The sequence below is a fragment of the Urocitellus parryii genome, chromosome 6, assembly GCF_045843805.1.
Source record: "Urocitellus parryii isolate mUroPar1 chromosome 6, mUroPar1.hap1, whole genome shotgun sequence".
NCBI classification, from domain to species: Eukaryota; Metazoa; Chordata; class Mammalia; order Rodentia; family Sciuridae; genus Urocitellus; species Urocitellus parryii.
Genome location: NC_135536.1, coordinates 141,337,717 through 141,354,604, shown reverse-complemented (window position 1 = coordinate 141,354,604; position 16,888 = coordinate 141,337,717). Strand labels below are relative to the sequence as shown.

At 36.7% G+C, this 16,888-nt stretch overlaps 1 protein-coding gene across 4 annotated transcripts in view; it reads right to left on the bottom strand.

Annotated features, from left to right (window-relative positions):
- The window catches only part of Mctp2 (multiple C2 and transmembrane domain containing 2), a 160,734-nt gene that overhangs the window by 51,557 nt on the left and 92,289 nt on the right, over positions 1-16,888 (bottom strand). For all 4 annotated transcript variants that reach the window (XM_026394055.2, XM_077799771.1, XM_077799772.1 and 1 more), the window contains exons 14-16: positions 16,510-16,611; positions 15,025-15,099; positions 12,714-12,833 (exon numbers count right to left, since the gene is read on the bottom strand). In XM_026394055.2, the coding sequence (XP_026249840.2) occupies positions 12,714-12,833; positions 15,025-15,099; positions 16,510-16,611 (297 nt within the window). The remainder of the gene's footprint in view (positions 1-12,713; positions 12,834-15,024; positions 15,100-16,509; positions 16,612-16,888) is intronic.

Genomic DNA, 16,888 nt, shown 5'->3' with positions numbered 1-16,888 from the left:
AAAGTGTGAAAATCCCATGGGACAAACAAGGATTTCTTTGTAAAAAAAAAAAAAAAAAATCCTTCTACACCCATCACTCAGACTACCATCTTGAATTATAGGGAATCCTCCCAGGTCTCTTTCAGAAGCTACATAAATATTATATTGCAAGCTGTAGGCCACATATACAATTTGTATTAGCAATTGGGACTGATCTAAGACAAATTCCTACCTCCTAATGACGCAACTGACTGTGCCTAGTGGGGAGAGGAGACCCAGGGTGGAGAGCAAGCTTACCTTCTCCACTCCTCTGGCCACAGACTATGAATTTAATGACTTCATTATGCTCCTCTGAACACACAGCCCCCACTACTTCCTAAACTGTCACTGTGAAAGAATTGGTAAAATCTCCTTTTAGCTTTCTGGTGTCATTTAGAAAATACTGAGATCTAATCAAAGCAATGTAAGAGATACAGAGTCTGATAAAATCAGTGTATCAGCTCCCAGACACAAGAGTGAATCAGTATACTCCAATACAGAGAACAGAGCTTCTTAAAAAGGTGGTTGTGTATTACTTGAAGTTTATTACAAAGGTCTGGACAAAGTTATCAGGTCCTGCATGTGAAGGGGTTTTGTACATGCCTAATTCAGGGTAAACATTTCAGAAGGAGGTATGTGCACCTATTTGCCTTTTGGGAGGCGGGAGGCGACACAGAGGAAATGCTAAAGTTCATCATTCTCCACATTTAACAGAAATAAACCCAATGCAAAATGCCACACTGGGAATTACCACTCTGAGAAAAGATTATGAAAATCTATCTGATCAAAAGTCAAAGCAAAGCCTTAGACCCTTTTCAGCCCTCCTTTTGAAGACAGAGGTGCCGTCATTTCTACAATGTAAACACCAGAAATGGAATGCAGAGCATTTAAAGAGCAAGTAATAATGGAGCTGTAAATAACATCTCTCATTGCTTTCATTCCTAATTCAGAGTTTATGCCTTTGACACTGTCTAGGATACTTGATCTAGTGGTCTCAGTGGAAAGACAGATAAACTTCAACTGCAGGCAGAAGACAAAAATTGACAAGGAGCGTCACCTTCCCTGACTGTTTAAATCCTTTAAGGAAGTGTCTGAGCAATTAGAGAGGGAGTGTAATCTTTGCAGAGTGCATTAACACTCTCCGACCTCCCAGACAATAGATCAGACCTCAGACACATAATGCTTCCCTAAGGCTTTTTAGCCAGTGTATTTGATCTCTTAGTCACTTGGCGTGTGTTACCATAGGTATCATCCACGTAGAAGGCATTATTCATGAGCACTACTGTCCACTCACAGAGGCTGGACTGCAATCAAGCAGAAAGCTGGAATGTCACCATAATCCTCAGCAAGATTTTTCTTTTTTTTTTCCAAAATTTTATTTTTTTTTCAAGCTACAAAGCCTCTTCTGTCAAAGTGAATTAGTCACATTAATATTCATAGGTCATTGGATGATCATGGGGTGTGGATGGGGTCAACCCCCCAAACATGCCAGGCTTCTGGCTCATAAAAATGAAGTTCATAATAGATTCATTGAGAAGAACCTCATGTGTGATAAACAACACTGTTATATGCAAAAGAAAGCAAAAGGGGGAAATCAAACAAAATCCTTACACTGCAAGCTTTTAAATCCTCATCTATCCTGCGGGTTTCTCTGCAGGACAACTGGCCAGGCAATAACCTATTTCCTGATGAACACATCCTGTTCCAACTGCTAATCTCACAGTGGAAGCTTGGCTCTTACCATTTATTATAAACATTTTCAAGAACTGCTTACCACGATATATTTTTAATGGATTAGATTTTGGTCAGCTGCTAACAGAGCAGAGAACTGAATATTCTTTATATGAAGGCAGCAAAATAGGTTTTCAGAGGGTCTGCCTTGCCTTCCACTCTTCTCCCTCATGAGTAATTGGAAGAGCAATTGAAACAGAATATAAGAAGGCCAGAAGGTTTCCTTTTTTTCCCCACCCCCCTCTTCTATTACAAGGAAGTCTGGATCCAACGGTATAGTATACAAGACCTTATTGGTTTTCAACTTTAACATAAGACTTAGTGAAATGTTCAGAAGAAAGACAAAGACTAAAATTCACATAATTTGCTAAAGACTATCACAGTTGTCTGATGATGGCACTCAACATTGAAAGCCTAAAGCATTTAAACCAAAATAATTACATTTTCTTAGAATCAAGGCAGTTCCCCTTGAAAATGTGCACTGCAAGGTTTTTTAAATGAGACTTCAAGAAAATAGGAGAGCTGAAATTAGCTTTATGCTTAAGCAAATCACTCCAGAGTTAGCAGTTTTAAACTCAAACTTAAAAAATGCCAATATATATATATATATATATATATATATATATATTTGTGTGTGTGTGTATATACATACACACACACAAAAAGAAATTTAAGAACTTTTGAACCTTGAGTAGCAGTTAACAATGAACTCCAAAATAGCTGATCCTTTAACTTTGCTTTGATAATGTCTAATGTCCAAAATGAAATAACTAAAGTAATTGAAAACATAATATCATATTCACTATGATTTTTTTAATGTTTTAGAAGAGATTTTTTGTGTTATTTGTTCAACCCTGGGTAGTATCGTTAGAGCAATTTGTGATTCTGAACATATTAAAACTAATCTTAACTACTTAAGGAAGGAAATACCTCTAAAAACAACTGTGTTTAACACTGTGATGCGAAGCTGTGTCTTTGTGCGTGCGCTCACGCACCCACACACACACACACACACACACACACACACAGTCACACAGTCACACAGCATTGTCTAACCAAACAAAAATCTCAATAAAAGCCAAACCTAACCAATGACATAGCCAGAAACACTTAACTGAAAATTAAGTACAAATAAAACATAATAAAAAGGCTTAAAATGGTTAATTGGCATATGAAATCTGTACCAGTTTGGCCATAATCTGGATCTTATCCTTTCTGCATAAAGATGAACATGCCATAGACTATATGAGAAAATTATTACAAAAAATGAAGCAGAAAATTACACATGGAAATTTAAATTTTTTTACTAATGTAATAATTTCTGCTTGCAGATTACTGTATCAAATTAAAAATAAATTGCTGAAATTAAAATCCCCAAGAAGTAGTCCACAGAAATTTACCTTGGCAGTTTCATCATTTATGAGTTTCTATCGCCACCTGCAGGACTATCTTTAAGTAAACTAAAGCAATCATCCAGCTATTTGCTATTCTTTTTCTCCTTCTCCCTCCTTTTCTCTCCCTTTATTTTTTCTTTTCCTTTCTTCTTTCTTGAGGTATATGTCAAATTTCCAAGAAACCAAGCACTCAGTTATTGAAAACACGTACATCATTAAAAAATTAAAAATCACCAATGAAATGCAAAATTAACTTTGCCAGAAAAGATGCATTTAACAAAGGCACAGGCAACTCATTTTTAAATAGCTGAACACACAATTTATTATCCTGTTTTCAAAGTAAAATTTGGAAGGAAGAAATTAGCATATAGAAGTTTCCTTACAAAAATGTAAGGAAATAATTGGTTTCCAAGGAATGACGGCTTTTGCTATAAAATAGTTTCCAAAATGTTTATAACCAATGTACCTAGATTAATCCAGAGCAGGAGAAAAACTGTTATTAGCAAATGCATATTTTGATTTCTGTTTCTTTCTAAATAGAAGACAAATATTGAATACTTCACAAAAACTGTTATTGTAGCCCAACAAATCAAGAGCAAGTTTTTGAAACAGAACTCAAACACTTTCAAAACACACAAAAACCCCCACAGGTTATCATCTTTGTCCTTGTTGTCATTATCATCACCTTCATTATCACCATCACTATAGCCATGACATCTTGATGAGGAAAATTCATTTGCTATCACAGAAAGGTCAGCCAAGTGCACACAAAATAACAACACAGATTTATGTTCCTCTATGGCACACTACCCTCCTGAGTGGCAACTCCACAGACTTACAAAATATTTCCCCAATGTAAGGTTCAGGAAAATTTACTTTAAAAGAAATACCAGAATCTGTGAATACTTTGGAGATAAAGTTCCTACTCAGAAGCTAAGACCATAATTATAGAGCTTTTGACGATAAAAATCACACCTTGTAAAAATGGTGTAGGGCTGGGACTTTGGTTCCGACAAACTGCGAAGCTTGAGGAAAACAGTTCACTCTTTCTTTCCCTCTGGATGAAATGAAAGCCCCTCCAACTTGAACATTCTATGGCTCCCTGTTTTCTAGATTAAAACTGTAGCCATTGGCAACTTACTTAACAATGATTGTGCCAAGAAGTATACTTCTTTCTTTCCTGACACCCCTTTGACAAAAGACAAAATGAAGCATTCCTGACAATAAGTTGAATCAAATTTTAAAGAACTTGGGCAGAAATAACAAAGTCATTTCAAAGGGCCAAAAGAAAAATATGGATTTATAGCATAAGAGAACCCCAGGGAGACAAAATTAGTCAGTGAAGACTCCAAGAATATAGCTTAGATGATTGCAACGTTGGACCTGGTTTTGATTTGTCTTTATATCATATTTTTGTATAAGTGAGATCTGAACTATCAGACCAATGAACCCCTCCCCCAATAAATCTGTTATTTCAAATGCCAATGACATAACCTCAAGATAGAGACAGAGGTAACAAAACACACCTTTCCAAATCATAAATCAAATGGCAAAAGTACAATACACTGTAGTAAACCCTAAGCAGACCACAAAGAAGGTTTCTCTCCATAAACATCAGATCAGGCAGCTAGAATGATTACTGGGCTCTCTTGTAACTGTCACCTGTGGTGGGTCTAATTACAGACTACCCAGGCAAGCACGCCCACATCACACAGCAATAAAAGGGCCCTCCGCGTGCCAAGCCCAGCCAGACAATGAGAGCACACGCCACCTGATGCGGAGCCCCAAAAGATCAGCCAGGGAGACTAATAAAAATGACAGCTTAGAAACAAATAACAAAGCTCGGACTGCAAAAAAAAGGCAGTATCAAATTAGCCAGAAATGTAAGTGCTGAGCATGGTTCTTCCACAGGTCAAAACCTGTGCAGAGAATGGATATGACTGTTTTCACACACACCAGGTCCCTTGCTCTGTTTCAAAATATTCTTTTTCATTTTTGCATCACACAAAATGTTTGCACATCCAGGTGTCACATGCAGAAACAGATGGAAGGGGGAAAAAAAAGCACTCAGTTCTGTGAAAATAAAAAATAAAATACCCCTAGGTCCAGGGGCTGTTGAACCTGGGTGGAGATTGGCCAGTTCCCTTCTGCCTATTCCAGCCCTCCTACTGCTGATTGCCTCTTAGTCATTTTGGCTGCTAATTAGCTCCACCCTGAATGGGCAGGGCCAGGAAAATGCATATCAGACAAGATGATGAAAGTCCTTAGTCTGTCTGTAGATTTTACCCACTGATGGGGCCACCATCTTACATAGAAGCTCCACTTTCTCTGAGGAGAGGAGTTGGAATAAAAAGAAAACATCTGATAGCAGATGATTTGCACTAATGCTAGCATTTTCCAAGAAGCATTGATGGGATGCTTACTGTGTATCCAACACTATCCTAAGCAGTAAGGGTTTAAGACTGGCCTTTGCATTTTGCAGTTGATGCTATAAATATATCGAACCTTCCATCATGTAATTGTGCATAATTCTTTAATGTGTGATATTAACCTGATGTATTAGGTCATCAAAATAAAACCATCCTTTTTATATATGAAGAACTTAATCTGCTAGAGCAAGCATGAAGAGAATTATCATTCCCTTGAAGGCAGAACATGCTTTGGTGTTTGAGAGTTGCATGCACCTTAGTCCTAGAACTGGTTAGTTCTTCTTGATATTCTCCACACAAACAAACAAACAAATAAACAAAAACAAAAACTGAGGTTTGCATTTTCACCCTGTCATGTAACAGTTCCTCCGGGAATCCTCAAATCACACACCCTTTGGAATAAAACCGTGTGTGTGTGTGTGTGTCTGTGTGTGTGTGTGTGTGTGTGTGTGTTTTAAGAAAGCTTTTCTCTGAATCAGAAGAGCTTCATCTTTATCTTTACTCATGAGTAGTTATATTAGATAATAATTCCTACCGGCACTTGTAGTTCAAAATTTTTAAGTACTTATATATTTAATATATAGTTTGATCCTCAAAGAGCAAATTTTCCTTATGATGGACTTTAAAAATCAAAATATTACCTTTTGTTTTGAAATGTAAGGGGGAGGTAGAGGAAAGTGGGAGAAGAAAAGTGGGGGACAAAGAAGGTGAGGAGGGGTGCTGGAGAGGGTCTGGAGGGAGTGAATGGGTGGGGTGAAAGGAGAAAGGGACAGAGGAAAAAAGGGAGAAAAATAGGGGAGAAGCTAAATGGACAAATGACTGATCAGTATGACAATTTCATCTTTGCATCTTGGTAGTTAACAGTGTGTCAGACACTCTGGGCTACTCTGTGGACAGAGAAGGAGGGAGGAAGAGGGTCAAGGTTAAAGAAAGCAGTCAAGCATTAGCAGCATCAAGGAGCCACGTGACTTCTAGAGGCTTTTTCTTTCTCTAAGATTTAAGATCCTAAAATGAGGATCCCATTCCAAGTTAACAATAAGATATCTCTAGGGAGAAGAATGCACTGCACTGAACTCATTGGGACCTACAAAAGCCAAGGGCTCCTGCATAGAAAACTCAAAGGTGGCAGAAAATATGTGCTTTCAAGGACACTCCAACAGAAAGCTCAGAGCAGGCAGTGGTGGTGACAGGGCACGCTGATATAGGGGCTGGACCCGTGACACCAGAGGAGGGTGAACCATTCACTCACTGTCTCACACAGTAATACGTCGATGTATGCTTCTCTAGATTAAAACAAAAATGATCTAATGTTTATTAGTCAAAATAGGAATGCTCTAAAATACCAAGTGATTTCAGTCAGTCTATCTATGATTCTGTCTGGAAGCACAATTCAATTATAAGGTTGAAAATATAAACATGAAAATATGCTAAAACAGTTAATAGTGTCTTTATACATTTTCAACAGATAATCTTTTAATGCAATTACTGTAATTTTATTAAATGGCATAATTAGCTAATGCCTGAGGAGTTGTCAATAGAAGGTACAATTATGTGGTACAAATTATAATCACAATGTGCAGTGATGGATTGTTCTTATTTTTAAAAATGCTGAAAAAATCCTTTAAAATATTTTTGAAAGTATATTATGTAGTCTTCCATGAAAAGGAAGATGTGGGAAATCAGCTAATAAAGGTTAAAACAAATAATAAAATGCCAAATATTTTAAGCATTTTATACATATATATTTGCAAGTATATACACACACATTTAAAAGTTCTCAGAAATCCTCTCTTTTGTATAAAATGCTTATTTTAACTGTGTAATTTTTCTTTTCCTCTTTTATAGAAATACTGTTCATCTTTTAGTGCCAAGTATGCAGACACCTACCAAATGAACAGGGATGTCTGTGTCTGCTTTGTGTATCCAATGGTGACTTCTAAGGGGGTGCAGTCATAGACACCCAAAGAGTGTTTGTCATCAAATGCAAGTACAACCAGTTGCAAACAGGTGATTGAACTTTCAGAAATAGTAAATCTTCTAGATACAGTTAACACATTAATATGTGAATCATTAAAAAGATATTTGACAGACATTACTTGAGGAATCCAATCTTGAAACAAAATCACAGGTGCATTTGTCATTTGGACCAAAGCAAAATAAATCTGAATGTTCTATGGACCACAGGGGAATCATGAGCACAAGCAAATTTCAAAGTCTTGCATCCAGTTTTTCCAAAATGTTCAGCAGGGCAACTTTATGTTCCTGAGTGCTCTACACTTCATTTTTTTTTTTTAATGTGGTACAAAGAATTGAACCCGGTGCCTCACACATGCAAGGCAAGCACTGTACCACTGAGCTACAACCCCAGCCCCTGTTCTCTGCTTTTTACAGTGCAAATGAGTGTTAAGTGTGTGTGTGTGTGTGTGTGTGTGTGTTGTGCAAACATGCTTATCATGCATTAGAAAGGTTGATTCTGTTAACTGCTACTATTGGTTTTAAGTTCCAAGTGAGATTATTTTCTGTTTCTCAATATTCTAGGATCTCTCTAAATGCTAAATCCTATAAATGTTAAATAAGGGACAGAAAAAAAAGAGATGTATTTTTTAACCTTATTGGTGGGAGGTTGATTGATGCCTTAAATTATATATCATATTACAGACTCTGCCAACTCTGAAGAATAAATTCTTTATTTTCCTACACTTAAAAAATTCAGGAAAAAAAGTCATAGATGTTAAAATCATAGCTTTATGAAGATACCATTGATATATGGTAGATTTAGATTGTTTTTAAACATCAAATATCCGAGTAAAAATTTAATAAAACAAGGAATCCATCAATGCCCCACATGCTTGCCTCTCCGGACATAATAGGTGTGTCTGAAAGATGGAGGAAAAGGCAGAACTACATAAACAGAATCCTATTTTAAAAGCATCAGAAGAACTTTGCTATTGAAGATAACCTTCTCATAATGCCATCTCTTGAGTAAATGCTCTTTTATCATATGAAAACATGAAGTTATATCATAAGTTTATATATTTTTATAGACCATCATGGGGTTTGTAACAAAATAACAGCAAAACAAAAACAAAGTGAAACCCCATACATATAATTGGTTCTATAATATAAATATCACAGTGCTAAATTATCTCTAAAACCAAATTTATCTATATTACTATCAAATGAGGTATTTCCATTAAGACACTAAGGATATTATATAGAATGCCCCACATACAACAAAAATATGGAGCTATGTCTTGGATTGCTATTGTTTTAAAATATTTTGAAGGAAGGTATTAATACAGACTATAACACTCCTCTACCCCATCCCTTATTTTGAAAAAAATCTTGAAATATATATTGATTCATTTCATGACCCCTCCAATTGGTTATACTTAGGTTTCATTATATTCTTTCCTTGATAGCCCTTTCACATCATCTAAGCAAAATCCAAGAAAAGAATGAAAAAAAGTCAGACCCAAATCTGGGTCTAGAGCCAGATACCAGGGTTTTCCAGGTCATCCAGCTGGATTCCAAGGATGTCACATGTGTGTAAATACTGATGTTTGTGTTGTTTCCCTGGAGTTTTACAGATATACTATTTCCACGTTTTGCTTCTTTTCCGTTAGCCCTATCACCTGTAAACAAAGTGCTAGGGATTGAGAATCTTACCATCCACATAATTAAGGTTTCTTTCTCCAAAGGTATCCTGGACAAGCTGGGGAGTACCCCATGCATATCATCTAAACACATATCTGAAATGATCAATATGGTTGTTTCTAGAGCCACTGCCTAAATACAAGGATGACAAGCACTGCGTCCTTCTTTATTTATTTGTTTATTGGTGTACTGGAGATTGAACCCAGGGTCTCTGTGATTGCTAGTCAGATGCTCTACCACTGAGCTACAATATCTTCAACACTCCTGGGTTTAAACCCAGCTCTGCCTCTTAAAAATATATTAGCTCTGATAATTTACTTAACCTATAAAGCCTCATTTTTTCATCTGCCAAAAGAAGACAGTAATTATTATGTACATCAGCAAGTTGTTGTAAGAACTAAGTAAGTGAATACTTGTAAAATGCTTGGGACTCTGCCTGAAACATAGAAAGCAGTGAACTAACACAAGCTACTAATATGCCTGAAGCTCAAGGCCAGTGTGAAAATAAGCATGCACATGTGTATAAAATGTCATCTATGTTTACATATCTATTCATAGGAAAATACACAGATGCACTTAATTTCCAGAAAGATATTTTAGTTACATTTGGTCTTTGTCAATAAATTGACATATCAGTTTGTCTTTCAACTGGGAGGGTCAAGACTATGACTTTTTCAAGGGACAAAAATACATATTTAATTTAGCACTAATAAGTAAAACTTGAAGAATGTAATGCACCAACATATTTAGAAAACTTAGGAGAAGGAGAAAGACAGAACTGAAAGAATTTTTTTTATATATTTATCCTCACCACAGGGGGAAACAAAAAGAACAGAAACATGATCTGGAATGTTTTGACCACCAAAAAAACTTTTTTGAATTTTTAATTTTGTACAATAACAACGAATTCAACAATATGCAGCAACATTAGCACAGAAGGTTCAGTGAAAATTCAGGATAACTACTTTTCTCAGTGTTGAGAATACAACCACCATGTAGGTGTTAAGAGCATAAATCCCACACATGGACAATCTAACGAGATAAATTCTCCCACGGCTGTCCATCCACTTCTGATTCAACACCTCAGGAACCGTAAAGTCTGCTTTTCTTCAACTGCAGCTTTCAACAAGATATGATCTTGGCCTACGCACACACATACACACATACAGAGGAGTCCATGGAAAATGTATAGTTTGCTTTTATAAAGTCTTAAAATTAACAGCCAGAATATATTGACCATGATCCCCACCATGTACATGTTTTTTATCATCTTGAAATAAAGGGAAGAACATGAAACTAATATGCTTCCTCACAAAACAGAAGGGGAAAAAATCCCTTAGAGTGTGGGACCACCGTCACTTCCTGTACCTCTGAGGGAAGAAGACCCCCATCTCCTGCAGATATCAGAATCTATGGATGCTCAAGTTCCTTACATGAAATGGCACTATATTCTATATCACCTACACACATCCTCTCATATAATTTCAATCACCTCAATCAGATTACTGGTAATGCCAAATATAAATGTTATGCAATTAGTGGTTATACTGTGTTGTATAAGGCAAAAGAACAAGAAAAGTGCCTGGTTTTGTATCATACAGATACAATTTTTTTTTATTATTATTATTATATGCCCTGCAAATCAGCCATAGGGAAACAAGCAAGAAGAAGAGCACCTTTATTTACTTTCTGTGGGTCTTGGGCATTGGAAGGTGTGATGCAGCAGGCTGCCGCAGAGGGCTCTGTTTCAAGGTGGTGCTCACTAAGGAGGACTCACCTTAAAGAAGGGGCAGTGGAGAAGTGCCCCCCCCTCCCGCCTTCTGCCAAGGCTTCCTTCCCATCTAGAAGTCCTCTCCCCTGGCCAACCGGTTTCTATTCATTTGTTCTAATCTTTCTTCGGATCAGGCCAGCAGTCCATTAATCATTTCTGTCATCCCCTACAGGATCCAGGGCAACAGATCTGTTTTTCTAAAATCACAGTGCCAGAAACTAAACTCAAGGAGGAGGAAATCCTTTGCTCCTCGCGGCGGCTGGCTGGCGTGATGACTGGAAGAAGCCACCAATTGTGTTCACTTTCCTCTTCTGCCCAGAATTGCACAGAACATTCCATGGAAAGTTTTGAAAGGGAATTCAGGTGGGAAGTGGAATTGGCAGGGTTGAAGAGGAACCCAACACATAAAGCCACCCACCGGCTAAGGAGGATGTGAGAAAAGGGGGTGGATAAATATATGTCAAGACAATGACAGATATAAATTAACAAATTCCTTATTTTCAAGGCCAAATATTTTGACAACTCCAGACATCAGAGAAGGTATATTAAACATAAAACTTGTAGACAGCATAGTCCTCTATGCCCTGATGAGATGGAAAAACTGAAATTAACTACATCAAACAAAATGCTCCCCAATGGCAGCGAAAAAGCAAATCAAATATATCCAATTGAGAATGAGTGACTATAGAGAGAGGGTGAGAATGACCTTGGCCCTGTTGACATCTTGAGCTCATTTTTTTTCTAAGTCTGAGCCAGTGGGATAGCAGAGATTATTAAGGTAATACTGATGTTAGAAAACAAGAGATAGAAGAACCATGTGAAGTGCAAAAGTCAGACTGTGAATCATGACCTGTACTTATTCATACGCCACTCATGCATCATGTCAGCCCCTATAGTAATCTCCACTCAATACAGAAATCAGTGCCATAATAACATCATTCAAAATTTGCCAGTGAAAGACATGGTATCTCCTTCCATGGGTAATAATGCCAATCTGATTTAGAACAAATCCCTTTACAAATAAGAGAGAATGTCCAGAGAGTCAAAGTGAGGGTGTTGTAACAACTGCCAAGTCCTTCCAGGATTCTTGAATACTCTGTGATACTTAGGTGGCTTTAAGTTCTCCTCCAGTTCTTTGATCCTATGATTATACATATGCTCATAAGAATGAACCAGTGTTATCAGAGGAAAGAATATACTTCATATACATGAATATTTCTCCATTATGACATTGAGTTAAATGGTAATATGTAATGATCAGTTATGCAGCAAATGGCTTGATAGGAATAAATGCTTTTAATATCAAAGTTTATTAATACTTACTTAAAACCTAAATCAGAGCCATTTATTTATAATCATGTGATTATTCAGCTGCCATTTTTCATAGTAGGCGTCAGGACAGCAACTGTACAAATCTGGCTATATAACAACTACAGAAAATTTAAATATATATGTGTATATATTTATATTATATTTGCAGTATACACATGTATATTTAAATTTAAATACATATACATATGTATGTAACACTCTCTTAAGCTCCTCAAGAAATGGTACATAAGTAGGATTTTGTCAATTTAAAGCATTTTCATGACCTAAGTACAATCTTAGAAAGACAAACCCAACATAATCCTTTATGCCATAATATATTTTACAAAGACAAATGGCTACAAAGCAGCAGCAAATAATTTGAACATAAAAAAGAAAGCTTACCACAAATGCTATGGTACTTCTTAACGTGGACTCCCACTGGAAGCAGCTCTTAAGGAACTGAATTGTATTCCATACTGCCATAGTGAGTCTTTTCACACGGTCCACATCTCTTGATAAGATCTGATTTAAAAAAAAAATGAAAATGGAGAACTTGATTTAAATACTCAAAGTATTCCCTTGAGATCAAGTAGCCTGATCATTTAAATTATCTTCTGTGGAGGTGCCAATTAGAAAAATTAATAGAAAGGGAACGTCTGATACTACTAAAACTGTTTTAAAATATTATCATTCATAAGAGGAAAAACAATTCCAGTGTATAGTTACAGCTCATTTGATGAAGAATAACTCTTTCAATAATATTCAGCAAAAAACTGGTCTGGTAAAAGGTATAGCAACTGGGCTTCTGATACCATTGGATGTGTGAAAGTGTATGTGTGAGACACAGGGAGAAAGAGAGAAAGACAGATGGACACAGAGAAACAGAGTCAAAGCTCACAAGAATGGGAATGAATGCTGATATTGTTTTTCTTTGGAATTAACTGCACAAATTCATAGTGGACAATTCAAGTAATACAGCTCATCTTGTCTATACACCTATAAGAAAGTATAGTTCTTGGAAGAGAATCCAGTCCTCCCTCTTCCCAACTGTACAACCCTAGGCAAGTTACTTAACTCCTTCACAAAATAGGACTGCTATTAGTCTCACTTTACAAGTGGTTGTAATGTTAAGAGAATTAAGCGCCTTAGAAAAATACCTGTCACATAGTAAAAGGTTTTAAGAATTTGTATCAAAAGCAAAAGTATCACCTTTATGAACACTGGGGGTTACTAAGTGGTTAAAGGCACTCAGGAGGGTCGTGACCTACTCCAGGAGTTCAGCCTCAAACCCCTCATTTTTCTCAGAGCCCAAATCCACCCCACTTGGAGGTCATGTTTTACAAAGGAAATGTCTTTTCTCCCTGTTTTAGGCAGATTCATTTCAATTTGTTTGCAAAGCAGCTACACCATCTACCTTAACTCAAGTATTAACTTTCAGGGAAACAGATCAAAATGCAATAATAATAATAATAATAATAATAATATAATAATAATAATAATAATAATAATAATAATAATAATAATATAAAAAAGGCCTTTACTCAGAATATACAAAAAAAAATATCATAGACTGCCAGTATTAGGGCAGACTGAAACAAAACATTTATTTGGATGCTTCCTTTTAGAAGATGGTTAAGGCCTTTTGCAATTGTGCCCAGAAGTTCATGGGAAACAAAAGGTTGATAAGATGCCTTTATATTTAACTACTTTGTTTCATACACAGCTGCTGAGTCCAAAGGAAGTAGTGGAAGTAATAAACGCTTTAAAAAGGGGACACTTTGTTCTTTGTTACACAACTGAAGAGGGACAATGGGTACAGAGTGAAATCCTGAACTGTATCTAAAGAGGACAGGGAGGGACTGAGGGGTTGGGATGGGAAGGTAAAGGTCATAGTAAAAAAAAAAAAAAAAAAAAAAAATGTAAAACTTCCACTACTTGTCCCTGATCTTCACTTTTTGTTGGACCGAAGAGAGGAATTTCAGGCAACAGGCAGAGGGAAAGTTAGACAATTCAGCATGGGGTAAAATGCCAACACAGCCCAAATTTAGACAACACACAAGTGATAAGAAAAGTCTTTGGGTAATCTGAGGCCAGAAGTCTGGAAGAGTCCTCTGGGTTAATTCCCTTATCCACTCAACAGGCAGAACACCTCCCTGCAACTTCAAAAGCTAGAGACTGAAATAGCTATCAGTGAAGGAGGGTGGACAGGCAAGGGAATTCAGGAGGATGTCTATGCTAGGAATTGTTCTTTAAGAATGATTCAGGAGAATACTGGAGGGCTGGCTGAGGCTTCTGCTTCAACCCATAGGTTTGTTTTAAGTCTCTGTACCCCATTCTTATTGAACTGCCTAATGTTCTTATTTTGGGAGAGAAGGAAAGACAAATGGAGAGGGAGGGAAGGAAAGAAGCAGACAAGCAGTGAGGAAGAAGCACTTGGGTGCTGGGAGTTTATGTGTCCAGCAGCCAGTCTAGGGGACCAACCTATGTATTTTTTTTTTTTTTTTTTTGTACCTGGAATTGAACCCAGGGGCACTTAACCATTTAGCCACATCCCCAACCACCTTTTGTATTGTATTAGAGATAGGGTCTCACTGAGCTGCTTAGGTCCTTGCTAAATTGCTGAGGCTGCCTTTGAACTCTCAATCCTCCTGCTTCAATCTCCAGAGCCACTGGGATTACAGGTTATGCACCACTATGCCTGGGACCAGCCTACCTTTTTGGACAGCTTCCGGCTATCTTCAACAAAGCGCTTTTCTCTGGGAGTAAAGGTCCTAATACTTGCCTTGACCTAGAAAGACACCAGTTGTTACAAAGAACAGCATGCAAGTGGCCTTTACCATCCTTCTCCTCTGCCTAGTAACTGGAAAAAAGATGGAAACCAATGCCTTTGGACCCTGAGGCCTCTGGCAGGGTCCAAAGGCAGATACCCTCAGCTCTGCCTGTCTTTGTGGAGCATTTCAGGAGAGTCCTTTGGCAGGCTGGATATGGGAGAGTGTTGTCTCCACTTCAGTAATTCCTAGGAGGTAATTTAAACCACACCTCAGAGAGTGATGTTCATACATTCTCAAACTAATGTCCCTGGAAGATAAAATTTCCCTCTCATATTATTTTGAACTTAGCTTACACAGATAATACCTGGTACATGCACATCAATTTTCAGCTTATTAAAGGAAAAAAAATCTTTTCCACAGAGAATCTCAGTTCTTTTCAATGACCTGGAAAAATAAATGGATGTACCACATCATTCCCATTTTATAAGAAATAAACTGAGGCTCAGAGGGATTTAATGATTTATTCAAACCACCAGAGAGAGAAAAAACACACACAATAAAATCTAAGTCCTTCTCCTCTGCATCAGATGGACAACTGAAAAGTCACTTAAGAGAGATATTTTGTTTTTAAGGCTTTAATCCCACTTGCCCTTAAGCCCAGATTTTTGTCCAAGTATAATAACCTTTATACACAATGCATACACAAATGCTTGCCAGAGAAAGGCAGGAACGGGGGCAATATGTCCTGTAACCTCCTTATGTTTGATGTCCTTAAAGGTAAAGGGAGGAGATGACAAAAAAAGGAGAAACATGCTCTTACACTGAAGACTATGCCCAGAGTTCTAGCACTACTGAGAGCCAGGGAACATAAGGATAAAAATATATTTATATAATATATAAAATTTTGCATTATATATTGGACAGATAATATATAATAGACTATGTAGAGATTTATACATACATTTTACCTTGTATATAGGTTATATGTTCATTGTATAAGTTTCATCTATATATTACATAAATTTTAGATATATATTTATGCAATGAGCTGTACTTTATATAACATATAGATATACCATCTTTGGTATATATACCCATATATTTATATAATATTGAGCTATGTTATCTACCTATATCTGTATATTTATATGATATATAGATTACATAGATCTATTTTTTCCTTTTGGTTTTACTCATTCCTTTGCATTTCATTTTACTGAGAATTAAACACCATTGATTCTGCTGATGGAACCTGAAAGCTGGGATTCTCAGCACAAATTTTAGGGCTGAGGTTTTAAAAATGATTATCCCCTCTCTCTCCAGTCACAACAATCAAGAGATACTGTTCATTAGTTTTAGTCTCTAAAGCCTGGTTACCTTTATTTTAAGTACAAAAATGCTAGGAAGTATGACCCAATAAGACTTACCGGATTATATATGAGGTCCATCTCTAAGTAAATAACTCCTTTAAAAGCTTGTTCTAAGTCTTTATTCTTCAGTACATAACAATTTGGTTGCCCGTCTTTAATCTGTTATAAACAAAAGATAAAATACACAATAGTACAAACTTTCTGTAAGGTTTAAACAGAATAACCACAACTAACTTTGGTAAAGTTGCAAAGGGAGTGAATTTATTAAACAGAAACTAAATCTATCATGAATCAATTTTTAATTCCAGAGACCTGTTATAATAGATAAGAAGGTAAAGTAACAACTACCAGGATCAAACTTGTGTGTTGATAGAAAATTATTGGTACAAATCGTAACAGAATCACATAGCCTTTTCCTTCAAACACCCCAGAGGTT